A 27,304-nucleotide genomic window follows, 5' to 3' on the forward strand; every position below is an offset into this window, starting at 1 on the left:
TTCCCTCTTTTCCTCCCAGATAGTGACAAAGAGAAATTGAGAGAGGAGGGAGAGCTGGGGTGGGGGGGTGGTTGTTGGGGACACCTGCAGCACTGCTTTTCTGCTCCTGAGGCTTTCCCCCTGTAGGTGGGGATGGAGCCTTGAATGCAGGTCCTTGGACATAACATAGGCACTGAACTGGGTCTGCCAACACCTTGCCCTAAACAATTTTTCTTATACTGATTCCTGGAGGAATTATTTCTCCTGAATCTCTGTTTTCCTTGAAATTTATATTTTTTATAATTTAGATCCTGAATAGTTGTCAGATAAACTCGTCTTGAAGATTATTTAAAAAAAATATTTATTCCTTTTTGTTGCCCCTGTTGTTTTATTGTTGTTACTGATGTCATTGGATAGGACAGAGAAATGGAGAGAGGAGGGGAAGACGGGGGAGAGAAAGATAGACACCTGCAGACCTGCTTCACTGCTTGTGAAGCGACTCCCTTGCAGGTGGGGAGCCGGGTGCTTGAACCAGGATCCTTACGCTGTTCCTTACGCTTTGTGCCACCTACTCTTTTTTTTTTTTTTTTTTTGCTTTGCGTTTCTACTTCTTTTTTTTTTTTTTTTTTTACATGCATAACATTCCCCAGATTCCCATTTAGCAATACAACCCCCACTATTTCATTCATCATTTTTCATGGACCTGTATTCTCCCCACCTACCCACTCACCCCAGAGTCTTTTACTTTGGTGTAATACTCCAATTCCATTTCAGGTTCGACTTGTGTTTTCTTTTCTAATCTTGTTTTTCAACTTCAGCCTGAGAGTGAGATCATCCCATATTCATCCTTCTGTTTCTGACTTATTTCACTCAACATGATTTTTTCAAGGTCCATCCAAGATCGGCTGAAAACGGTGAAGTCACCATTTTTTACAGCTGAGTAGTATTCCATTGTGTATATATACCACAACTTGCTCAGCCACTCATCTGTTGTTGGACACCTGGGTTGTTTCCAGGTTTTGGCTATTACAAATTGTGCTGCCAAGAACATATGTGTACACAGATCTTTTTGGATGGATGTGTTGGGTTCCTTAGGATATATCCCCAGGAGGGGAATTGCAGGGTCATAGGGTAGGTCCATTTCTAGCCTTCTGAGAGTTCTCCAGACTGTTCTCCACAGAGGTTGGACCAATTGACATTCCCACCAGCAGTGCAGGAGGGTTCCTTTGACCCCACACCCTCTCCAGCATTTGCTGCTGTTACCTTTTCTGATGCATAACATTCTCACAGGAGTGAAGTGATATCTCATTGTTGTCTTGATTTGCATTTCTCTGACAATCAGAGACTTGGAGCATTTTTTCATGTGTTTCTCGGCCTTTTGGATCTCTTCTGTGGTGAATATTCTGTCCAATTCCTCCCCCCACTTTTGGATGGGGTTATTTGTTGTCTTGTTGTTGAGTCTGGTAAGCTCTTTATATATGTTGGTTATTAAACTCTTATCTGATGTATGGCATGTAAAGATCTTCTCCCATTCTGTGAGGGGTCTCTTGATTTGGGTAGTGGTTTCTTTTGCTGTGAAGAAGCTTTTTAATTTGATGTAGTCCCATAGGTTTATACTTGCCTTAGTCTTCCTTGTAATTGGATTCGTTTCATTGAAAATGTCTTTAAAATTTATGCGGAAAAAAGTTCTTCCAATATTTTCCTCTAAGTATCTGATAGTTTCTGGTCTAACATCCAAGTCCTTGATCCACTTGGAATTTACTTTTGTATTTGGTGAAATACAGTGATTCAGCTTCATTCTTCTGCATGTTTCAACCCATTGTTTCCAACACCATTTGTTGAAGAGACTCTGCTTCCCCCATATAATAGTCTGGGCCCCTTTGTCAAAGATTAGATGCCCATAGGTGTGGGGCCTCATTTCTGGGCTCTCAATTCTATTCCACTGGTCAGTGTGTCTGTTCATGTTCCAGTACCAAGCAGTTTTGATGACAATGGCCCTATAATATAGTTTGAGATCTGGCAGTGTGATGCCTCCGGTTCTGTTCTTTTTTCTCAAGATTGTTTTGGCAATTCTAGGTCTTTTCTGGTTCCAGATAAACATTTGTAGCATTTTTTCTATTCTCCTAAAAAATGTGCTTGGGATCTTGATGGGGATAGCATTAAATTTGTAGATGGCTCTGGGTAATATATTCATTTTGATGATGTTAATTCTTCCAACCCATGAACATGGAATATCTTTCCACTTCTTTGTGTCTTTTTCAATTTCTTTGAGTAGTGACTCATAATTTTCAGTATACAAGTCTTTCACTTCTTTGGTTAGGTTTATTCCTAGATATTTTATTGTTTTTGTTGCTATAGAAAAAGGAACTGTTTTGATATATGTTCTATTTATGGTGGTCTGGTTGTTTATAGGAAACCTTTCAGAACTTCTTTCAAGGCAGGCTTGGTGATGGTTGCTTCCTTCAACTGTTGCTTGTCTGAGAAGGTTTTGATGCTTCCATCTAGTCTGAATGACAATCTAGCAGGATATAGTATTCTTGGCTGAAAGCCTTTCTCATTGAGCACTCGATAGATATCTTGCCATTCTCTTCTGGCCTGTAGTGTTTGTATGGAGAAGTCTGCTGCTAATCTTATGGGTTTTCCTTTGTAGGTGACTCTTTGTTTTTCTCTTGCAGCCTTGAGGATCCTTTCTTTATCCTTATTCCTTTCCAATCTAAGTATGACATGTCTTGGTGTCTTTAGGTCTGGGTTAATTCTGTTTGGGACCCTCTGGGCTTCTTGAATCTTTATGTCTTTGGTGTTGTCTAGACTAGAGAAATTTTCAGCTATTATGGCCTGGAGAATGCTTTCTTCCTCCCCTTCTCTTTCTTCCTCTGGTAAGCCAATAATGCGTATATTGTTTCTTTTGAAGTCATCCCATAGGACTCTGTTGTTGTTTTCAGCATCTCTTAATCTCTTTTTGAGATCTCTTACTTCTTTTTTAGTTGTCTCTAATTCATCCTCAATCTTGCTAATTCTGTCTTCAGCCTCATTGATTCTATTCTCTCTGCCCTCTACTGCTTTCTGGAGTTCATCTATTTTGTTGCCCTGCTCTGATACTGTTTTAGCTTGTTCAGCTAGTTGCCTTCTTAGCTCAGCAATTTCAGCTTTCAGCTCTCTAATAACCATGAGATAATTAGAATTTTCTTCCATATTCTCATTTGTTGTTCCTGCAGTTCTGATTACAATTTTTTCAAATTCTTTACTCACTCCTGTTATTATTTCCTTAGCTAATGTTTGGATGTTGAACTCGTTGTTTTGTGCTTCGCCTTCTGGAGGACTTTTAGCTGGACTCTTGTCCTGGTTCGAGTCTCCATTATTTTTTCTTGTTGTTTTAACCATTTTATATAAGTTAACAGTTTTTTCAATCCCTGAGTTGGAGTTCAGTGGTGTAAAAGCCTTTTTTTTTTTTCCCCTGTAGGCTATGGTAGCCTGAGGGCTTTTAAACTATCAATAGGCTTCTTGGCTTAATCACTGACTCCTGAGCAAGAGATAAAGCAGGGTGTGGCAGAGATAATCCAGTGGTTATGCAAAGAGACTTTCACAGCCCCTCAGCTATGCCACCGAGGTATAGGTCTTCTCCTGAGTTTCCCAGTTAGATCTCTGTACCCTGGTGTCCCTCCCTGTTGCTGCTCCAGATTCTGAGGGTAGTAGCAATGGAGACTCAGAGTTGCACTTGGTGAGTCTCTGGGGAGTCCTTTCCTCCCTTCAGCTGTCCCCTTGTTGGTGGAGCAGACTGGAGGTGGTGTCTCCACTGACAAACTGTCAAACTGTTAGCAGTCTCTTAATCTCTCCTTAGGCCCCTCTCTCCTCTCTGTCTCCAGCCACGCGTGTTTGTACTCACGGGTGATTTACTGGGTTTCTGTGGTCATTCTAGTCCTGTCTTGTTTCGGTCCGGGTGGTCTCCTTTGGTATTCCTAGTTGATCCAGGAGAGGAGAGGAGAGGAGAGAAAGCGATCTGCTGCTCGTAGCTCCGCCTCCGGAAGTCGAATCTGTGCCACCTACTCTTAACCCACTGTGCTACCGCCCGACTCCCTTGAAGAGAATTTTTATGACCACCATCTATGAATGAAACAGCAGCCTCGTGTCACTTACTTTTTTTTTTTTTTTCCTAAAATCAATTCTGCAAGCTTCTCTTTGGACTATTTCCAAGGTCATGATGATATCCTTACAGAGTTAACCTGTCTCAAAATTTCACTATTTGAGGACTTGTTCAAAATGAGTATTCTTCATGTGGCTACGATCTCAGTAATAGACTTAAGTGTCATTTTCTCATTCCTTACCTCATTCACTACTCAGAATCAGTCCGTTAAAATTAGTGTGCAAGCATATGGTTTTTGAATTAGTCTCTTAAAAAAAACTTTTTAAAATCTTTGATAGAACAGACAAATTTAGAGGGAGGGGGAGTTAGTGAGTGACAGAAACTTGTTGCACTGTTTTACCACTTGTGAAGATTTCTTCTGCAGGTGGGGACTGGGGTCTTGAACCTGGTTCCTTGTGCATGCTAATATGTGCACTTAGCTAAGTTCACCACCACCCGGCCTCCCTAGATAGATTAATTTATAGAGGAAGAAACCAGTACCCAGGAGATTGGATAACTTAATTCTAGTCTGTCACACTGGCAAAGTTGGAATCCCAAATCTGGTCTTTTGCCCTGGTGCCAGTCTGCTTCTCACTCACCTTTGACCTACCGCCACTGTTGTGACCACCTGCTCAGATTGCCTCGCATCATCTTGGTAATTTCCCTAAAGGAGATTTTGATTTTTGGTTGCCAAGACTAGGGAAACTAGGATTATTTGCTGACTAAACATGCAGAACTGACAACTGCTTTTAGAAGAAAATGCTTTCATTCCAGCATTAATCTATAGCAGAGCATGGCTAATTTCTGTTTGTAGCTGAAATGTTATGACTCATCATTTTACATTTTGTTGAAAGAAATCAGAGGTGATGAGAACCTGTGGCTCAATGTATTCACAAGCAGATTATTAAATTCTTTTACATTGTTAAAAGACTTTGTTTCTACTAAAATCCCCCCCCCCCTTTTTTTTTTTACTGTGATCTATTTTTTCATCTCTGAAGTCTGGCTATAGTTTCCCTTTTAGCTGAAACATTATTTGAAGTATTTGGAGCCACAGGGTACAACTGAATCCATGGAAGAAATCTTGGACCAAATATCAGCTATGTTCTACGCCAGACTCTGCCTTGGGCCACTGCACCCTTTAAGGCAAAGAAAGAATTCACCACTCTGAGCCTCAGTAGTAGTGCTACTTGCTCTCACCTTGTTGCTGAGCGCATTCAATAAGATACTAGTGGATTGTTGGGAAAGTCATGGTGCATTTTTACCTAGAAAAATATGTCATGACTTTCCCAATAATACAGTAGTAATCTTTAGCACTGCATGGCATCTCACTCAGTTACAGCAAGTTTTACCATCTTTATTCTGTTGATACCTGTGTGGCCTTGGACCCAACCTTAGCCTTTCCTCATTTGGACTCAGTTTCTCCAGTTTAACAAAAGCAGACTAGTGGTAGGTATTTTAACACCTTTTCAACTTCGATACTATGACTTAGCTATCTTTTACAAGCTGGTATCCTGCTAGTATTGCTGTGGTTAAAATGCTTATCAGGATCTGAGAGGTGGTGTTGATAACTGACCTGTTCTTTCCCTTGCAGACTACCACATATACCCGTCGGGGTCATGGAACATGCACCAGCCCAGGTTGCTCCTTTACATATGTCACCAGGCACAAACCACCTAAGTGCCCTACCTGTGGTAACTTCCTAGGAGGGAAGTGGATCCCAAAGGTATGCTCCATTGGCCAACTCTGCTTGGGAAGCCTCACAAATAGGTTTCCTGGTTCCCTTAAGAATAGATGAAAACAGTACTCACTTGTATTTTCTGACTGTACAAATTCATTTTACATTTTTACAAAGGAAGAATAAAATGTTATCTATGATCTTATGCCGTCCAAAGAAAAGCCATTATTCATTGCTGGCCCATGAGTCTTTTCATTTTTTACAAAGGCTGAAATTTAGATGCATAGCTGATAATCTTGCTCCTTAACTTAAACTCTTTTCAGTCTCAAATAGTGGAGGTCTTTAGCTTTCTGTTCAAGGTCTTCCATAGTCTAACTTCACAAATAAGAATCTCTTTATCTAAATGTTAATAAATTAATGAATTTCAGGGGGCTGAGGATATAGAATAATGATTATGCAAAGGACTTTCGTGCCTGAGGCCCTGAAATCCCAGGTTCAATCCTCTGTACCCCATAAGCCAGAGCTGAGCAGTGTTCTTGGGGAAAAGAAAGAAATAAATTGAATATCAGGGCTGTTGAAATAGCTCACTTGGATAGTGTGCTTTGTCATGTGTGTGGCCTGGTTTGAGCCCAGCCCCCACTGCATTGGAGGAAGCTTCAGTCCTATCATCTCTGTTTCAGTATTTATTTTGGGGAAAAAATGTGTGTGTGGGGGATTGATGAGAAATATCAGAAGCTATGCCTCTGAGGATTAGTCCTTCACAGCTTTTTTATTACTTGTTACAAGCTTAGCACCACTGTCTAAATTACACAAACTTGTCATGTTTTTTGTGTGAAACTGCAGCTAAAAGGACTAGAATAGTCAGGAATAGTTTATAGAAGAGATGCTCTTAAAGGATCAGTGGACTTTGGGTATTAGGAAAAGAAAGAGAAGATACTACTTCTTTGAAGATAGCTTAGGCTAAGATTGTGGTAGGGACATATCTTTGAATATAAAATAAAAGGATGGTGACTTTTGCCCTCAACTGAGATTCAAGGAAGCACCAATTCTGGGAAGATAACATCATTAAGAATGTAATTCGAGAATCAGATTCGTTAGTTCAAATCCCCACTCCCCTAGTCTTTAGCATGCAACTAGGCAAGTCATTTTTCTGTCTCCCTTGGTTTCGATGTCCTTTTTTTTTTTTTAATTTTTTATTTAAGAAAGGATTAATGAACAAAAACATATGGTAGGAGGGGTACAACTCCACACAATTCCCACCACCCAATCTCCATAACCCACCCCCTCCCATGATAGCTTTCCCATTCTCTAGCCCTCTGGGAGCATGGACCCAGGGTCATTGAGGGTTGCAGAAGGTAGAAGGTCTGGCTTCTGTAATTGCTTCCCCACTGAACATGGGCATTGACTGGTCGGTCCATACTCCCAGTCTGCCTCTCTCTTTCCCTAGTAAGGTGTGTCTATGGGGAAGCAGAGCTCCAGGACACATTGGTGGGGTCTTCAATCCAGGGAAGCCTGGCCAGTATTCTGGTGGCATCTCGAACCTGGTGACTGAAAAGAGAGTTAACATACGAAGCCAAACAATTTGTTGAGCAATCATGGATCCCAAGCTTGGAATAGTGGAGAGGAAGTGTTAGGGAGGTACTCACTGCAAACTCTAATGTACTTCTGCTTTCAGGTATATATTTTGCAGTAGTTTATGGATACGTGTGAACATAAGCTCTCTCACACAGAAACTGGTATATATCTAGGTTATGGGACTTTGTTAGAAAGTGAACTACCTGAGATGAAATGTACTATAAAAGGAAAGGTCTCACCCGAGTAATGAAGCCGAAGGGTGGTCATTCCACATGTGAAGTCTCTGGACGCAGTCTGAGGTGAAGCATGTTGAGGTGGCAATCGTTGCGTTGGTTAGGTTGTGATTGGCGGATGCAATATTATTTGGTTTGGATTGGGAGACGCATACGGGAAAGTGGGCCCTGTCCAAGGGTTCCAGGACTGGGGGAAGTACGGGCTCTATAGTGGAGATGTGAGGTTCCTGCTGTCTTAGGGTTCAAAAAGACAATCGATAGTTAATGTTAACATCACATTATTTGGTAATTGGGTTAACTTTGAAAAGTCCTTTTGTTATGGTTTGCTGTACAGTATCCAGTATCTTGTATATAGCTGTGCTATTGGATGCTTCTGATCTACTTGGTCTAGGCTTCTGAGAGAGTCCGCATATCAAATACATAGCCTATATATTAAAAAGATTCAGTTTGTGTTTTGAGAAACTTTGAGACATACAACTGATTTTCCCCCTCTCATATTAATTAACTACTGATTTATATGTCTACATTTTGCTAGGAGTGTACATAAACACCATTCCCACCACCAAAAGACTTTGACCCATCCCTCCTACCCACTCCCACCCCCCACTGGCCCAGGAATATGCATGTCTACCCCTCACCACAGGGTTTTTACTTTGGTGCCCTACTTACAATTTGATCAGGTCCTGCTTTTAGTTTCTCTTTCATATCTTCTTACTCAACTTCTGTTGATGAGTGGGATCATCCCATACTCATCTTTATCTTTCTGACTTAGTTCACTTAACATAATTCCTTCTAGCTCTGTCCAAGATGGGTCAGAGAAGGTGGGTTCATTGTTCTTGATAGCTGCATAGTATTCCATTGTGTATATATACCACAGCTTTCTCAGCCACTCATCTGGTGTTGGGCACCTGGGTTGCTTCCAGGTTTTAGCTATATGAATTGTGCTGCTATGAACATAGGAGTACACACCTCTTTTTAGTTGGGTGTTATGGAGTCCTTGGGGTATAACCCCAGGAGAGGAATTACTGGATCATATGGAAGGTCCATGTCTATCCTTCGGAGAGTTTTCCAGACTGCTCTCCACAGAGGCTGTACCAATTTACATTCCCACCAGCAATGTAAAAGGGTTCCTCTGTCCCCACATCCTCTCCAGCATTTGTTGCTGCTGTCCTTTTTGATGTATGCCATTCTTACAGGAGTGAGATGGTATCTTAGTGTTGTCTTAATTTGCATTTCTCTGACAATCAGTGACCTAGAGCAGTTTTTCATATGTTTGTTAGCCTTTTGGATCTCCTCTAAGGTGAATGTTTTGTTCATATCCTCTGCCCATTTTTGGATGGGGTCATTTGCTTTTTTGGTGCTAAGTTTGCTGAGCTCTTTATATATTTTGGTGATTAGTTTCTTGTCTGATGTCTGGCATGTGAAGATCTTCTCCCATTCTGTGAGGGGTCTCTCTGTTTGTTTAATAGTTTCTTTGGATGTGCAGAAGCTTTTCAATTTGATGTAGTCCCATTGGTTTGTTTCTGCTTTAGTCTTTCTTTTGCAATTGGGTTTGATTCATCAAAGATGTCCTTGAGGTGTAGGTGGGAAAGTGTTTTACCAATGTTTTCCTCTAAGTATTTGATTGTTTCTGGTCTGACATCTAGGTCTTTGATCCATTTGGAGTTGATTTTTGTTTCTGGTGAGATAAAGTGGTTCAATTTCATTCTTCTGCATGTTTCAACCCAGTTTTCCCAGCACCATTTATTGAAGAGAGCCTCCTTTTTCCATTTAATCCTTTGGGCCCCCTTATCAAAGATTAGATGCCCATAGGTGTTGGGATTTACTTCTGGGCTTTCAATTCTGTTCCACTGGTCTGTGTGCCTATTCGATGTCCTTTTATTTGTAAATAGAAGTTAACAGTTTTAGGGATGTTGCAGGGTCAATCGGAATTACCCACATAAAGTTAGTGATGCATTCTAGACTATTAGACCTCAGAAAGGGTTCACTGTTGTCCTAACAGTAATGCAGTTACTGTCTTTTAATGTCCCTTTACCTCTTTGTTTGAAGTAACTTTTGAGCCTTGCTTCATTAAACATTTGAAAGTGAAAACAAGTGCTAGGCAGTGGCATACCTGGTTGAGTGCACACATTACAGTGTGCAAGGACCAGGGGTCAAGCCCCCAGTCCCCAGCTGGGGGGAGGGGAAGAAGGGGAATTCACAGTCAGTGAGATAGTACTGCAGATATCTCTCCCTAAATCCCTCCCTTTTTGATTTCTCTATCCAAACTTTAAAATAAAAATTTCCTTTTTTTTTTTTTTGCCTCCAGGGTTATTGTTGGAACTCAGTGCCTACACTACGAATTCACTGTTCCTGGAGGCTATTTTTTTTTTCCCTTTTGTTGCCCTTATTGTTAATCGTTGTTATTGCCACTGCTGTTGTTGGATAGGACAGAGAGAAATTGAGAGAGATGGGGTGACGGGTAGAGAAAGATAGACATCTGCAGACCTGCTTTACCACCTGTGAAGCGACCCCCCTGCGGGTGGGGAGCTGGGGGCTCGAAATGGGATCCTTACACCAGTCCTTGTGCTTCGTGCCATGTGCTCTTAACCCTCTGCACCAATGCCCAGCCCCTCCCCAATTAAAAAAAATTATTTATTTTCCCTTTTGTTGCCCTTGTTTTTTATTGTTGTAGTTATTATTGTTGTTGTTGATATTATTGTTGTTGGATAGGACAGAGAGAAATGGAGAGAGAAGGGGAGGACAGAGGGGGAGAGAGAGACGCCTGCAGACCTGCTTCACTGCCTGGGAAGGGACACTCCTGCAGGTGGGGAGCCAGGGGCTCAAATGGGGATTCTTATGCTGGTCCTTGCACTTTGCACCATGTGCGCTTAACCCATTGTGCTACCTGACCCCACCCCCCATTTTTTAAGTGAGATCAAAGTTGAAAACATTTTCCTCCTTAGGTTTCTTTCACCCTGCCTTGATTTTTTTCTTCTTCTTCTCTTTCTCCTTCTTCTTCTCCTTCTCCTTCTTCTTCACCATTTTTGCAAGACTTATCCTGTAAAGAATAAGTATTCTGATTTCAAAATCTCATAGGAACAAAATAAGTAAGTATAAGAAGGTAGCATTTCAGCACGAGAGCACTTAGAATTTTAGAGATAAAAATGACTTGTTCAGGGAGTCAGGGCAGTAGCGCAGCGGGTTAAGCGCACGTGGCGCAAAGCGCAAGGACCAGTGTAAGGATCCCGGTTCAGCTCCCCACCTGCAGGCGAGTCGCTTCACAGGCGGTGAAGCAGGTCTGCAGGTGTCTCTGTCTTTCTCTCCCCCTCTCTATCTTCCCCATCTCTCTCCATTTCTGTCTGTCCTATCCAACAATGATGACATCAATAACAACAACTACAACAATAAAACGACAAGGGCAACAAGAGAGAATAAGTAAATAATAAAATAAATTTTAAAAAATGACTTGTTCACAGTTGCATCACCTCTTCATATTTCCTGCTGAGGAAAAATAGTTGACAGGGAAGTGATTTGTTAAGTTCACATAACTGATTGTGCTAGCCTCTTTCCCAGTAACTACACTCCCCAGATATTGCTGTATGTCCCTTTGTTGCAAAGTTAAAAGATTTCTTAAGTTCTTATTTTTGAAGCAGCAGGTATAAATAGTTTCTAAAAGCACTAAATGTGTTCATGCCAGTCAGGAAATGACTCACCTTTTCTTGTATTGTTCTGCAGTTCATACTGGCTATAATTAGTCCAAGCAACATGTGACATGGTTCCCAGTGAATTGACTGAAACAAAAGAAGATCTATAAAGCTCTTTAGCTCAAGACTCCAAGCCTATGGACTTTCTAATAACAGTAATTGGGGTCTCTCAACAGGCAACTAGTACTGTTTGGCTTCCATCTTGAAATAAAGTGCCATCTAAAAAAGAGTCAGCTGGGCTAAAGAAATGTGAGCTCACTAGCTAGAAATTCTTTCTCTGAATATTTAAACTAATCCAATCTTCCTGCAAGGGGCTTTTGTCTAAAATAACCTACTTAGTAGGCAGTGGTGTTTATTTTTTACTCATCTTATGGGTTTAATTTGTCTCTTTCTTCTCCTGACTTTTCTCTTTCCATCCCTAAATAAGTTCTCTGCTGTTTACTTGCACTTTTTCTCTATCCTTACTCATTTTTGTGAACAATTGTGTGCTGGAATAGTTCTTTACTGGAGATTAATTCTTAACGGTACTCCCTTTTCTTTTTTACACTTGTAAAAATTTGATTAGTGATTTAATATTGACTTACATAATTATGATTTAACAGGGGTACAATTCCACGCCATTCCCATAGTACTGTGTCCCCACTGCCTCCATTGGAAGCTGTAGTAGTTTTCCAGGTCACAGATAAGGTTTGACTATATCTATAATTCTCTGTATTTGTATATACTTGCCCATTTTTCCCCCTGTGGTCCTGCTTTCTCTTTCTTTCTAAGTCACACCTACGCCTGTTACTACTTCCAAATGTCTTTCCTTTTTTCCTCTTCTCTCTCCAGGTCCTGATGTAATTGGAGTTCAGAGCCCTCTGGTCATCTTCTCTTAACATTTCTCCCCCTCTAGGAGTATTGATGGTCCTCTCTTATTAGAGACTGCATGCAACCTAGGGACTTTGGGAATATAAGGATTTTTTGTTAGTGACTGGGAGATAATATTGAAAGCTAATGACAATGACTACAGATGCTCAGCTCCTACCTACAACATGGTGGTAGTGGCTGTGTGATGAAAAGTTGAAATACCTAAAAGACTGTCTTACTCCTGACAAACACTGAGAATCTGACTCTTACAATAGGCAAGTAAGGACTGAGATGAAGCTCATCTTGGGTGACATTAGTAATTGCGAGTGAAATGGGACTCAGCTTTGTTTTCTGCCCCTCGTTTATAGTGACATCCTGAGACCTATCCTAAGACAACCACTTTTCTCAAAAAAAAGCTTTTAAGTGTGTATGTAAAATACATGTATGGTATGTGACTATCTTTAGAAACGGTATATGTCCAAGTAGTATTGATTGGGTAAAAGCTAAGACACTGAGGAATAGAGGGTCGGGCGGTGGTGCACCAGCTAAGCACACATAGTATGAAGTACAAGGATCCCGGGTGCCAAGGATCCTGATTCGAGCCTCTGGCTCCCCACCTGCAGGGAGGATGCTTCACAAACAGTGAAGTAGGTCTGCAAGTGTCTTGTCTTTCTCCCTCCCTATCTCTCCGTCTTCTCTCAATTTCTCTTTGTCCTTTCCAATAAAATGAAAACAATGACTGCCAGGAACAGTGGCTTTGTAGTGCCAGCACTGAGCCCCAAAGATAACTCTAGAGGCAAAAGAAGAAAAAAAAAAAAGATACTGAGGAATTTTTAAAAGTAGGTCATAGCAACAACTATTTTTAGTTAGTTTGAATGTTTCTAAGTACTTAATGTATATAAGGTAATTTGACCCTGTGAGGAGTTTGTGGTGCATATGTAAGTTGACGTTAAGGCCAGAAGAATCTGGAGCAAGAATGTCATCCTTTTTCCTAGGCTTACAGAAGAGAAGTGAACTATGGACAATCAAAGGTCAATCTAAAAAATGCCAGCATTTGTTTGCTGAAATCTGGATATGTCAGTGTTAGGAGCAAAATAGCTTTATCCTACTTAAAGGCCGAATGCTGTGGTGAAATGAACCTGCAGTTAAGCAACTTAGGCCCAGTTTTATACTTAGGACCATGCCTTTTTGCTCTGGATTTCAGTTTGCTTTATCTGTTGCCCAGACACTGTTACAAGGATCAAGCGAGAGAATATTTGTGAATGTGTAGTCAACTGTAAAATGCAACATGCAAATAAGATGTCGTGTTTTTATTTTTGTTTTCCCTTAGGAAAAGCCAGCCAAAGTCAAAGTGGAATTGACTTCTGGTGTCTCCTCTAGAGGCTCTGTGGTTAAAAGAAATCAGCAGGCTGTCAACACCGAGCAAAGTTCCCCTAAAGAGAACACCTCCAAACTTGCTCTGGAGAACTCGGAAGCTGTAAGCCAGCTCCTCAGTTTAGCTCCTTCAAGAGAAGTGGGTGAGGACAATGAGTGGGAGGAAGTGATCATCTCAGATGCCCATGTTTTGGTCAAGGAAGCTCCTGGGCATCGAGGTACAGCAGTCACTAAGACGCCGTTGGTTAAGAGTGGTGTGCAGCCTGAGGTCGCTCTGGGGACAGCTGAGAATGACAGTCCTGAACCAGACGTACTACCGCCAGCTGAGGGGACCAGCACCTTCAGTCCACTTCCTGTTTCTAAAAAGCCTTCAGGGTAAGTGTGAGTGTGTGTGCGTGAGCATGTACACATGCATTTAGAACAGCAGCCCAAGAACTGTCCTGTGTTTTGTCTTGCCCCACATCTTCACAGCATTCCTGAATGAGGCAGGAGTGTCCATGTGTTTCTTACAATAGAAGACTAGCAGCCAAGGCCTCGGTATTTCAAACAATCTGCCTTTCCACTTATACACTACTACCATTGCTATCAGGTTCCCATGAATCCTTTCTTCTCCATCTCCCTAAAGTAAAGCAGGTAGGGGTTGGTGGCAGGAATAACAGTACTGAATACTAGGTATGGAAAGAATTGCCTCCTAAAAGCACCGTTTAGAAAGATTTCTGGCCCTTAGAGAATTTACTTCTTGTTGTGTCTTTGTCTCTAGCTTCTGTTTGACTTTGGACATAAGCACTTTGTGCCTTTGGTTTTCAGTTCTCTCTTCTGAGAAATCTCTTAAGTATTAAAATAAAATCTTTCCCCAGCTCCCCCCCCCCTTTTTTTTTTTTTTAATGTTTTCAGGGTTTCACTGCTCTAGGCCAACTTTTTTTTTTTTTTTTTTTTTAACCAGAGCACTGCTCAGCTCTGGCTTATGGGGGATTGAACATGGGACTTTGGAGTCTCAGACATGAGAGTCGCTTTGCATAATCATTATGCTATCTACCCCTGCCCTTTTTTAAAAAATATTTTTATTTATTGTTGGATAGAGACAAATTAAGAGGGGAGGGGAAGAGAGACGGAGACAGAGAGACACCTGCAGACCTGCTTCACCACTCGTGAAGCTTTGCCCCTGCAGGTGGGGACTAGAGGCTTGAATCCAGGTCCCTGCACGTGGTAATGTACACTCAACCAGGTGCACCACCGTCAGGTCCTGATGTAGGCCAGCTTTTTTTCAGCTAGAAAGGGAAGAGCAGAGAGAGGGGAAGAGATACAACAAGTGGTAGCATAATCTACAGTCCATATCTTGCTTTTTCATCTAGTACTATACATTGTAAGGGTTCTGTATGCTTAGAGAATGGAGCTGTGTGTTAAGACCTTTTGTTCAGGCAGGTGAGTCATGTAGCATAGGCATACTGAAGCCTTCTAAGGTGTGGTTTCTATTTTCAGTGTCAGAGCTACAAATAGGAAGAATAATACATTGTTCTGCAAGGCTGAGCCGTCTTTGTATGGGAGACTGATGCACTTTAAGTACTTGCTTAAATTAGAGACAGATTAATGCTATATTATAACTATAGCAGCTGTGGCTATTCCATGCTATAGGCAGTTTTTTACACTTTTAGTTACCATGCCATTTTGCATATTAGGAATTTGAGGATAACAGAAGAGTGAAATTACGTGTGCAGGAACACAAAGCTGTTCATTGGCCCAGTTCCTTAACCACTTTAGTATCCCTCTAGTAAGGTGCTGTGTGGATTTTGCACTTTGGCTTATTTCCCCTTGATCCAGAAATTCTAGATTTCCCTTGTGTTTTTCAGAGTTGACCTGCTTTCCCCTGGCCCTAGAGCCCCAGAGCTCAAAGGCCGAGCACGGGGTAAGCCCTCCCTACTGGCTGCAGCAAGACCCATGAGAGCGATCCTTCCTGCCCCAACTAATGTGGGGCGAGGGGGCAGCATGGGACTGCCCAGGGCCAGGCAGGCCTTTCACCTGAGCGGTAAGGACTGGGATGGACCCAGGTGGGTGAACTGTCTAAAAGGAAAAGGGACAAGAGGAGGGAAGATGAGAGACCTGAGAGACTGTGAATGTTCTTAAGTAACCAGTTTGGCTCCTGATTGTCTCAGATAAGACTTCCTCTGTGAGGACTTGTGGCCTGAAGCCAAGCACGCTGAAGCAGCTGGGCCAGCCCGTCCAACAGCCGTCTAACACTGGTGAAGTGAAGGTAAGACCCCATTCACACAGGGGAGTTGTCAGAGGAGTCTTACCTGCTCCCAACATCATCACTTTCATTTTAGTGTCTTGAGCCAGAAGTCCTGAGCACAAGTGAGTGATCTAAATGAATTACCTAAGCATTTGGGGGGAATATTTATTAATGTGAGAGAGGACATACTTTGATATGTGATGCCAGAGACCAAACTTAGGGGCCTCATGCTTGAAAACCCAGCACTTTATCCATTGTGCCACTTCCCTGTGTGCAAATAGCTGTGTGTGTGTGTGTGTGTGTGTGTGTGTGTGTGTGTGAGTGTGAGAGAGAGAGAGAGAGAGAGACAGAGAGAGAGAGAGAGAGAGAGAGAGAGAGATACTGAACAGATACATAGAAATAACTTAAAACAGGAAGAAAAAAATCAAATTAAAATAGAAAATATCCCTATACTTTTTTCCACAGTCACCTAAGGCTAACATAGTAGCCTGTCCTGTTCCACTGTATGTATCTAAAATATACAGAATTTAAGGGTAAGATACATGACCATTTCCACCTTTTTTTTTTTTTTTTTTTGTCTTTTGCCACTAGGGTTATTGCTGGGGCTCATTGTCTGCACAATGAATCCAGCACTCCCAGTGGCATTTTTTTTGTAGAGGCAGAAACACAGGGAGAGGGGGACAAAGAGAGATACTTACAGCATCACTCCACCACTGGGAGAGCTCCACTCCCTCTTCCCCCTGCAGGTGGGGACCAGGAACTTGAACTGCGTCCTTGTGCATGGTAACATGTATGTCCTACCAGGTGCACCACTGCCCACCTTCTGACATTTTCCACCTTAATGCTTCAGTCTATATTTGCAAAAAAATAGAAATAATTCTCAGTGAAAATTAATATGCAAATATTTAAATTACTTAGATTGTAAATATTTTAATCAATTTTTTAGTATTAAACCAAAAAAAATTTGATAGCTCTTAATTACATTACATTACTTGTCTTTTACTTTGGAGGACTAATCTGTACAAGTTTATTGCCTATATAATACATTCAGTTTAATGACCTAGATATTAAAATTTTTCTGGGTGTCCAAATTCTGTGTATTCAAGCACATTTAGTCTTATAACTTTTTTTAAAGTTCTTTTGCCATTTGTTTCTAGGATTGTTATGATCAGAATTCCCTAGATCAGTGTTATTCACCAATTTTTTTTTTTTTAAAAATTACTATCTTTATTTATTTATTAGATAGAGACAGCCAGAAATAGGAAGGGGGAAATAGGGAAAGAGACAGACAGACACCTGCAACCCTGCTTCACCATTCACAAAGCTTTCCCTTTGCAGGTGGGAACTTGGGGCTCAAACCTGGGTCCTTGTGCATGTAACGTGGTGCAACCAGGTGCACCACCATCCAGCTCCTACCAGCTTTTTTTTTGTTCACATTTGTGTATTCTCGTAACTCAGTGTACATAGGCATACACATGAAAAAATTCAGTGTTGCTCTGTAGTCACTATATGCAACCACTTTGACATTTTTTTCCTTCTGCAAAATGCTTTCAAATCCATCAGTTTCACAGTCACTCAGAGCTTTATAGTCTGAAGTTTGAAATTCCTATCATGGTTCAAATTGGAACAGTGAAATCAATTTACCATTTCTCTGGCTACCTGCTAGTCCTAGATTACCCCCACAAGAATATGCAGCTTTTACTTTGGAGGGTTGATCTTTTTTGTCTACCTGTGTTTTCTCAGCCCTGGATATTGATGTGATCTTGGTAATAGTGATTTTGTCTGTGTTATCAAATTCATTTTGTTTTGTATTCATTTATTTTTCTTCATTGATGGGATTAGTGGTTTACAATTGACAGTAAAATACAGCAGTTTGTACATGCGTAACATTTTTCACTTTTTCACATAAAAACCTAACCCTCCCCTACCCAGGTCCTCTTCTGTCATCATTTTCCAGAACCTGAACACCGCCCCCCCCACCTCTAGTCTTTTACTTTGGTGCACTAAAGTATAACCAATTATTTTTAATAGTGATTTAATATTGGTTTACAAAATAACAGAAAGAATTCCACACCATCCCCACCACAAGCGTTTCGTATCCCATTCCTTCTACTGGATACTGCAGTGGTTCTCCCAGGGTCACAGATATGGGTTGTGTTACGTAATTCTACACAGATATCTAAATGTAGATTCCCCTTGTTTAAAATTCTAATTTCCTCTGTAGCTTCTGTTTAATCAGCAATATTGAAAATTTAAGAAACACAAGCCCTTTGCTTATTTTAAACTGGCTACATGGAATCTTTCTCCTTTTAAGATTTATTTTAGTATTTATTAATGAGGAAGAGAAGCAGAGCATCAGTCTGGCACATACAACTCTAGGGATCAGACTTGGAACCTCCTGGGTGAGAGTTGAACACCTTATGCACTCCACTACCTCGAAGGCTGCAACATGGAATCTTGTGTTCTAAAAATAATCTTTTATTCATTATTATAAAAAACAATTTCATTTAGAATGTGTTCTCTTTTTAAATTACATAGTAGCTACATTCTTCAGCATTTGTAATTTTTTACAGATCATGATAAACTCATCACAATCTTCATCTTTTACTGATTAATCTTTCTGTACAAACGTGTTTCTGACTCAAGCATGTTTTTGTGTCTAGCTGTAATGTTCTCTTCACTTGATGGTAATTATACAACTGATTTATAGTGTTCCTGACAACAGGTAGAGTTAGAGGCTGTGCAGAAGAGTGTGGTAGCCTTTAGACTTGAAAGTGACAATCTGGCTGGTGACCAGAATCTGAGAGGGTTCATTAGGAACACAGCCCCGCCATTTTGCTGGGAGGCTTTCTGCTCAAGCTATTTGAGGACACAGGACTTCAGGGATTTGGCTAAGGTCCAGAAGCACTAAATAATTTGTGCTGCTCTACAGCTACCAAGTGGTCCGGCCAACGGGACGTCTCAGGTGAAAGTCGTCGAGGTCAAGCCCGATATGTTTCCTCCGTATAAGTACAGCTGCACTGTCACACTGGTAAGGGTGACAGGCAAGGGGTTACAAGGGTTGTTTTGGGTATTGTATTGAGGGGAAAGCAGTCTGGGGGAGGGGGGAGGGTAGAGGCAGGAGTTGAGAGTAGGGGCAGAAGTAGATCACTGATGTTGAAGATCCCTCACTGATAGAGATGAATTTTTTATGCAAAAAAAAATTTCGTGTCTGAGGCTCCAAAGTTCCAGCCTCAATCACTTGTATCACCATAAGCCTGGGCTGAGCAGTGCTCAGGTAAAAAAGGGGGTGGGGTTGGGGGCCAGATTGGCAGGCGAGAGCTTCTGGGTGCTTCTCCTAGTTTTCTGTTTTCCCAGGTGAGATCTGTAAAGTATAGACCAGCTGAAGGCAAGAGATCTCTAGTAAGAGCAGTAGGAGATAGGAAATCTATCTCAACTTCAGCATTGAGCGGTTTGAGTATCTTTGAGCCTGAAAAGTATGCTCCATGGATAAGTTTGAGAGTTCTTCCGGTGTTTTTTTTCTCCTTAAAAACAGTCATGTCAGTACTATGAGTAGAATCTTAACTGGGTTTGAAGAATACTTTACTTTAATAAAGCTGCTTGCTTTGTTTAGCCTGACATTTTCCACCAAGGCCTCCCCTTTTTATTTTGATATAACACATTAACACCACAATAAGCAAATGTGCTGCTCCAGGTTCATCATTTCGAAGGGTAGGCAGCATGGAATGGGAATAAATAAGATGGTGAGAGGCCCACTGTGGTTCTGGCCCTGCTGTCTAAATACCATGTGACCTGGTGAGACTTCTCCTCTGCCTTCATTTTTCTTTTTTTCAAATTAATTAATTTTTAAAATTTGGTTATTTATTTAATCAGCACTGCTCAGCTCTGGTTTATGGTGGTACAAGCGATTGAACCTGGGACTTTGGAGCCTCAGACATGAAAGTCTCTTTGCATAACCATTATGCTATATACCCTTCATTTAAATTTATTTCTTTTTAAAATTTATTTCATTTTTTATTTATAAAAAGGAAACATTGAGACTAAACCATAGGATAAGAGGAGTACAATTTCACACAATTCCCACCACCAGAACTCTGTATCCCATCCCCTCCCCTAGTAGCTTTCCTATTCTTTAACCCTCTCTGGGAGTATGGAGCCAAGGTCACTGTGGGATGCAGAAGGTGGAAGGTCTGGCTTCTGTAATTGCTTCCTTGATGAACATGGGCATTGACAGGTCGATCCTTACACCCAGCCTGTCTTTCTCTCCCTAGTGGAGAAGGGCTCTGGGGAAGCGAAGCTCCAGGACACATTGGTGGGGCTGTCTGTCCAAGGAAGTCTGGTTGGCATCATGCTAGCATCTGGAACCTGGTGGTTGACAAGAGAGTTAACATACAAAGCCAAACAAATTGTTCACCACTCATGGACCTAAAGGCTGGAATATTGCAGATGAAGAATTGAGGGTCCCTCCATTTTGTAGATAGCTAGTTGCCTCCATTTTTCATCTGCAAAACTTGCATCAGCTTGGAGATCTTGTTCGTGTTTCTCTTCCTCCTAACATTCACAATTCCTGATCCTTAAGGTATTGAGCAGCAGATGCCCTGTGACAGGATTTTGGCTGATTGATTAGTAGGGAAAAGATCTTGAGAGTGCAGATAAATTAAAAAACAAAAACAGGCACAGTCATTAATTCAAAAGATGTTTTCTTGACTATCTCCGTTGTACCAGGCTCTGCTAACTGGGACTCTGTAGTAGACAGGCCAGTAGGCATGGTGTTGTAAGTTAGTACTGTGCCTTGCCTAGTCTCTTCTGGAGACTCCCTTGGATGTCTTTGTCCAGGGACCAGATTATTACCATCTCTGCCACCCACACCCGTCCTCCCAACCCTTCTTTTCAGCTGTAGATGGCCTCTGGAGTTGCCATCTCATAGGAACCTCCCATTGTCTGTTTAAACAGCAGATTGTCTAACTTTAATAGTTCAGAAGTTATGGATTTGTTTGTAGACAGGACTTGGACTCTTTAGCACAGGACTTGGACTCTTGAGCACAGCCTCTACTTAGATCTGACTCCACCGACTGCCTGAACCTTCAAGGCATTTGCATTTTTGACTCTTGATAGCAGCTTTCACAGGTGGAAAGGACTTGCCAACATTATACAAGATTGAAAGGGGATGATTGCAGAAGAGGGGGTTTTGCTCCTGGGCTCTTCAGGGGTTAGTCTAAATCTGAGTTGGAATTACCATTCTTTCTTTAAATTTGTTGATAACTTGGTCATTCTGATTCTTGACTATCCAATTGCAACTTAATTTTGGTAGAGTTGAACATTGGTCTTACTTCTTCTAGGATTTGGGTCTGGCCACATCAAGAGGCCGGGGGAAGTGCAAGAATCCCTCTTGCAGCTATGTCTACACCAACCGGCACAAACCTCGGATTTGTCCCAGTTGTGGTTTTAACCTTGCCAAAGACCGGACAGAGAAAACCACCAAAGCTCTCGTGAGTTTCTTCCCCACACACTTCCCTTATCCCAAAGTTGGACTCTCTGAGTGGACCTACATTAGTAGAAGCTCAAGGATGTCTTAGTATGTGAGAGAAGTTCTAGCCTGGGCAAGAGCTTACTTGTTCTCATTGCTAAGGTAAAGATGTTGGCCAAAAATGCTTTAATTTCTGAGAATTGTCTCAAAGAATGAACTCAATGAGAATGGTAGTATAGACCTCAAAGAGAATTAGAAAAAAGAGAAGAATAGAAAGGTTACTTCCAGGCAGGGGTAGATAGCATAATGTTTTATGCCAAGAGACTCTCATGCCTTAGGCTCCAAAGTCACAGGTTCAGTCCCCTGCGCAATGTAAACCAGAGCTGAACAGAACTCTGGAACAAAAGAGAGAAAGAAAAAGAAAAAAAAGAAAGGCTACTTTAAGTTGTGAGGTTTGGTGGTATGTAAGTAACTGGTATTTTGTTTAATATAGATTGCCTGGGCAGGAGTTTGTAGAGTATAGATCATCACTTATTACATTTTTTGCAAAGCTCTTGGCTGATCACAAATTTTCTCTCATGCTTGGCAAACCTCAAACATTCGGACCAAATTGTTTGGATATTGAAACACTCTTATCAGTCAAAAAGAACCTAGTACTATGAATTTCTATATTTGTGTTTTTAAAAGTGAATGAAGAGACACAACACAGTAGCAAATGAAATGACTAGGAGGAGGGCACAAAGGGAAATGTCACCAATCTGCTTTGCTTGGAGGAAGATGATGCAAGTGGAGTCACATGGTCTAGGCAGATCTATGTTGGACCTTACAGGATTGACAATTTGGGTGCACAGGGAAAAGAAAGCATGTCTTAAGCAAGAACAAGCGTGAGCAAAAGTAAAGAGGAAATCAATGAGGACTCCTCCATTCAACTAGACAAAGGTTATGGGCAGCATGTGGAAAACAAGGCTAGAAATGTATGCCAGGGCACATCCTAGCAGATCACTAATATTAGACTGGCAGTTCATCTAAGCACTGGGGTTGCATTGAATACTCTTGAACCAGGGAAAGGCCCTGTGGGATCACTTAGAGTTGGGCAGAAATGGAGGCATGGACAAATCACATTAGGGCTCAAAGTTTCCTTGTATGTGTGGGGCTTTTCTGACAGATGAACCCATTAGGTTCCAGGTCAGTTACAGCTGCATGTGAGGTTATCTTCCTTGTGAGAAAGGGGGGTGAGTTAAGGCACCAGTGTCTGAGTGGGAAAGCACTGGGGCTCAGAATTGGGAGATCTGGCCTGGGAGTAACCAGATATGGCGTGCTTCCCCTTATGTGAATTTGTTTCCCCATCAGCAGTAAAACAAGGTCAACCAGATTTAGGTGTCTTATTCTCAGAGCCACGAGCTTAAAGAACTTTCAAAATTGAGCTGCTAAGTGGACTAAGCCCCTGAAGTGGCATAAAGAGTGTTCTGAGCCTCCAACAATTTATGCTGCTCCTCCAGGTCTTCTCTGGGCTGAGAAAAGTCTGCTCCTTCCTAAGGAAACACCTTTCTACTTCCCTTTAGGGCAGGTGTGCTGATCCTTTTTGCCCTAGAACTTGTACACACAGTGTGTTGTACAGTAGTGGGGGGCTGAAGATCAGTTCCCCACCAGTAGATCCTCCAAATATTGTTCTGAATATCTCCTGTTTCATTGTAGCTATTGGTAATGACTTTGGGTGTGGTACTGGATTTGGTTTCTAGATCTTGGATGCTGAGAAAACTTCGCTTTTTGGATCAGGCAGGAATTGTCAAGGAGTCTCTTGCTCATTGGTTTCACACCCAGTCTGTGTTCCTCTCTGGCTAACTGGTAGCTCCAGGACTATCATTATTAGGCAGTTTCTAATTAGGCATTGCATGTACCACAGTGATGCTCTGGTTCTCTCTTCCTTTCTCTTTCTCTCATTAATACATATATAAAATCTTTTAAAAAAGGGGACTAGGTGGTGCCCTTCAGTTGCCTAAATGTTAGAGAAATAAATGTCTATCCTATTTTCCTGGAAATAAGCAGTTCAGGAGCCCAAGGACTTGCTCTTTGGAGCCTCCTTCTGGCCATTCTTTTCCTAAGAGTTTTCTCAAGTGGCTGTAGTTAAGGTTGCTGGTGCATCTCTAACCTAGAACCATCTTCATTTCTTTTCATCTTCCATCTGTGACTCAGAGCCATTGGGAGTGGTATTCTTGCCAGTTGGTTTCCCAGGCCATGCTTCATTATTGTCATGAGTGGATACTCATGGCTTCTTGAAGCAATTCATTTTAGTATCAGTCATATTTGCTATAGCCATCCACTGATCCATTTTTTTTTTTTCTTCTTCCCTTCAACAAGACCCTGTCAGATTTTTGGAGATGCAGAGAAAAAAAATGGCAAACCCTTACCTTGAGGAGCTTACAGTCTAGACAACTGTTGTCATAGATATGCAGATTTAATAGGAAGCTTTTTAGACATTAACTTCTGCAAAGCCAAGGATAATAAACCCAGTTTATAATGTACGTGAGCATTTATTGTGTGCCCCAGGCCTCATATGGTATTGGGAGTCAATAAGTGAGTAAGAACACTATGATCAGAACTAGGTGGTGGTCTTCCCAGTTTAAGAATACACATTGCAGTGTACAAGGACCTGGGTTCAAGCTCCTGGTCTTTATGTGCAGGGGGAAGATTTCACAAGTGGTGCAACAGTGCTGCTAGTGTCTTTCTCTTCCTCCCTCCCTATCAATTTCTTTATCCAATAAATAAGTAAATAAAATACTAAAAAATAATACTATAGGGCAGGGGCAGATGTGTAATGGTTATTCAAAGAGTTTCTCATGCCTAAGGCTTCAACGTCCCAGGTTCCATCCCCTGCACCACTATAAACCACTGTTGAGCAGTGTTTTGGTAATTAAAAAAAATAAATTAAAAAAAAAAAAAACACTACTCACAGAAGGACAGTGATGTACCAATTATGAGACAGTGGGTTCTGCAGGAAAAAAAATTGACTCTGAGAGCCTGATTTGGACAAGGTGTCAGGGTTTGGGGAGAGATGATTCACGCTGGGTTTGCCCAGGTTGTTGGGAAATAAACCTCCACTGAAGGGGCACCTTCCTGAAAAGCACCATTTTAGGTTTTTGCCAGTTTGTGGAGCCAGGGCCTTGTGCACACTCAGTCTCACTGCTCCTGGGCTATCCCCCCCCATCCCCCCCCCCCCCGCCCGCCCCCCCCCCCCCCCCCCCCCGTCTTCCATTCAGACAGTGGGTGCGGAGGTAGGAGAGCCACCACCACAGAGCTTCTTCCCCTAGTACTGTAACACCGTGTGCTGGGGCTTGAACTGATGCACATACTATATACCCACTGATCTAGCTCCACTTCATAAGATCTGGTGGCTGTTGGTTTTTTGTTTGTTTATTCCCTTTTGTTGCCCTTGTTGTTATTAATGTTGTTGTTGTTGGGTAGGACAGAGAAATAGAGAGATGGGGAGAAAAAGACAACTGCAGATTTGCTTTACCACTTGTGAAGCGACGCCCCTGCAGGTGGGGAGCCAGGGGCTCGAACCGGGATCTTCACACCGGCCCTTGTGCTTGGCACCACCTGCGCTGAACCTGGCTGTTGGTTTTTTATGAACACTTTAGAACTTTACTCCTAGAGGCTTCTGACTGGTGTTTAAAGTTCTCATGTCCAGAAACCACAGCTTTTTAAAGACAAATGCTCTAAGGAATATAGATACTTGTTTACAACATGTTGAAACTACCATTCATAGAGTTTCTGTTGCATCCTGAACACTGTGCTGAGTGCTTTCCTTGCATTATTTCATGTACTCTGTTTATCAGCTCTTGGAAATGAATGACTACTATTTTGATCCTCCATTTCATAAATAAAAAAATTGAGGCTTAGAAAGAGTAAGGTAAATTGCATGCATTTGGAAAGTGGAATATTGGGAGTTGGAACTCAGGCATATTCTCCAAGCCCATACATAGTGAGTGGCACCATATCTTTAATCCGTTGCAGTGGGTGTGTATAATTAATTCTCTTACTTTAGTGCCCAAGAAATCTGGGACCAGAGAGAAAGCATCTGCCTTAAGAATTATAGGGAGCTCCATTTCCCACCTCTGCTCTGAGCTCACTCCTCAGCTACTCATCATCTGCCATGATTTTAGCCTGAAATGGGCTCTCTCTGTCCTGTGTGCTTGGTAACAGTTCCCCTTTCTTTCTTTGCAGGAGGTGAGCTCACCTCTCCCAGAGGTGCTGAGTGCCAGGGAACCCCTGAGTGCCCCCCAGAGGGAGATCCAGCGCCAGTCCACGCTGCAGCTGCTGCGCAAGGTCCTGCAGATTCCCGAGAATGAGTCAGAGCTGGCCGAGGTCTTTGCCTTGATTCAGGAACTCAACAGCTCTCGACTCATCCTGTCCAACGTGAGTGAGGAGACAGTCACCATCGAGCAGACCTCTTGGTCGAATTACTATGAATCTCCGTCCACGCAGTGCCTTCTCTGTAGCAGCCTATTATTCAAAGGGGGACAAAAGTAAGCACCCCTTCCAGATCTATCCTGTTTGGCTGCCCCATCTTAATTGGCTCACATTGCCCCTTTCCTCTAACTTTAAAGCCGTAAACTTAAAGATATTCTTCTGTCTTATATTTCTTACACCTTTCCAATTGCCAGCAATAAAATAACATGTTGGGTTGTTAGAAAAGTCATTATGGGGAGTCGGGCGGTAGTGCAGTGGGTTAGGCGCCCATGGCGCAAAGTACAAGGACAAGCACAAGGATCTCAGTTCGAGCCCCCGGCTCCCCACCTGCAGGGGAGTCGCTTCACAGGCAGTGAAGCAGGTCTGCAGGTGTCTTTATCTCTCTCCCCCTCTCTGTCCCCATCTCTCTCCATTTCTCTCTGTCCTATCCAACAACGACGGCATCAGTAACAAGAACAATAACTACAACAAGGGCAACAAAAGGGAATAAATAAATATTTAAAAAAGAAAAGTCATTATGTATTTTTGCATAGAATAATATGACTTCTGTTGAAAATACATGAAATTTATTGTCACTAACTTAAATTTTAGTTAGTATCTGCTTTACTTCCTAGTATAATGCTTGCATTTGAGGTCTCTGTGGGATTAACTTAAGGTTTAAGAATTAATAATAGAAGTGCTTCCACAGACCAGAATCTAACCAATTGGGAACAGCCACCTAGAAAATCTGAGAACCTGTGCTTCAGCACTTTTGTTTATTCTGTTGCATCAATGCTGTAAGAATTTTGCTGTTGATCACTGCGTCCTAGAATTGCGTTAAGTGATTGATTTTCCTTCTGTTTTTGGCACTAGCTCTCTAGCTGGACCCCAGGAATGCTGGCTGCTGACAGCCAACCGGTTACAGGTGGTGACTGCCCAGGTGAAGATGTGTCTGAATCCCCATTGCCTGGCCCTACACAGCTTCATGGACATTTATACAGGTGGGTGCCAGCCTCTCTCCTCTTCAAGGCCCCACAACAGCCTAGAAAATAGCTCACTGGGTCAGAAACTGGTCCTTTGAACACTGGACCTTTTCTCACATGGGCTCCTGAGGAGAGGGGATTTTTCCTCCAGAATCTCGGCCCCAAAAGAGCACATTTACCTCTCAGGTATTGAGACTCTTATTCCAGAGGGCAAACCAAAAATTTACAGATAACGGTTCTCCCTAGTGAGAGAACTAGCAAGTGCTGGCAAGTGAAAAGAGGAAACTAAAAACCGAGAGTAATCCTCCTCCTCCTATGACACTAGCACTCTACCTTGTGTGCGCCCTGCTTAACCTTCCAGTTAATGTTAAGACATCCTTGCATCCGTCCCCTGTTTTCTCGGTGGTGCAGCTGCAGCTGTCAGGAAAGTGACATCTTTGGTCGAGCTGCATGAAAGACGTTTGCTTTTAAGGGAAAAAAACTACACACACTTGTTCTACTTTTCATTTAAGTATTAAGGACAACTTCTAGAGCATTTTGATTTACTCTTTTTATCAATGCACAGGTTTTTTTCTGATTTGTGAATACACCATGATTTAATTGTTTCCCCTTTGGATGAGTATTTAATTCCCATCTACTTCTTTGCCAAAGTGGTTGGTGCTACTGAGAATTTTTTCCTTGTTGCCT

General features: G+C 41.9%; 1 protein-coding gene across 3 annotated transcripts in view; it reads left to right on the forward strand.

Moving 5' to 3' along the window:
* Window positions 1-27,304, forward strand: part of HMGXB3 (HMG-box containing 3) — a 56,461-nt gene that overhangs the window by 15,119 nt on the left and 14,038 nt on the right. For 2 of the 3 annotated variants that reach the window (XM_007516399.3, XM_060180901.1), the window contains exons 6-13: window positions 5,691-5,822; window positions 13,448-13,866; window positions 15,339-15,514; window positions 15,642-15,739; window positions 18,651-18,749; window positions 21,058-21,207; window positions 25,410-25,711; window positions 26,508-26,635. In XM_007516399.3, coding sequence (XP_007516461.1) covers window positions 5,691-5,822; window positions 13,448-13,866; window positions 15,339-15,514; window positions 15,642-15,739; window positions 18,651-18,749; window positions 21,058-21,207; window positions 25,410-25,711; window positions 26,508-26,635 — 1,504 coding nt within the window. The remainder of the gene's footprint in view (window positions 1-5,690; window positions 5,823-13,447; window positions 13,867-15,338; window positions 15,515-15,641; window positions 15,740-18,650; window positions 18,750-21,057; window positions 21,208-25,409; window positions 25,712-26,507; window positions 26,636-27,304) is intronic. The other variant, XM_016185295.2, reaches the window with a different exon arrangement.

The sequence above is a fragment of the Erinaceus europaeus genome, chromosome 2 (genome assembly GCF_950295315.1).
Source record: "Erinaceus europaeus chromosome 2, mEriEur2.1, whole genome shotgun sequence".
Lineage (NCBI taxonomy): Eukaryota > Metazoa > Chordata > Mammalia > Eulipotyphla > Erinaceidae > Erinaceus > Erinaceus europaeus.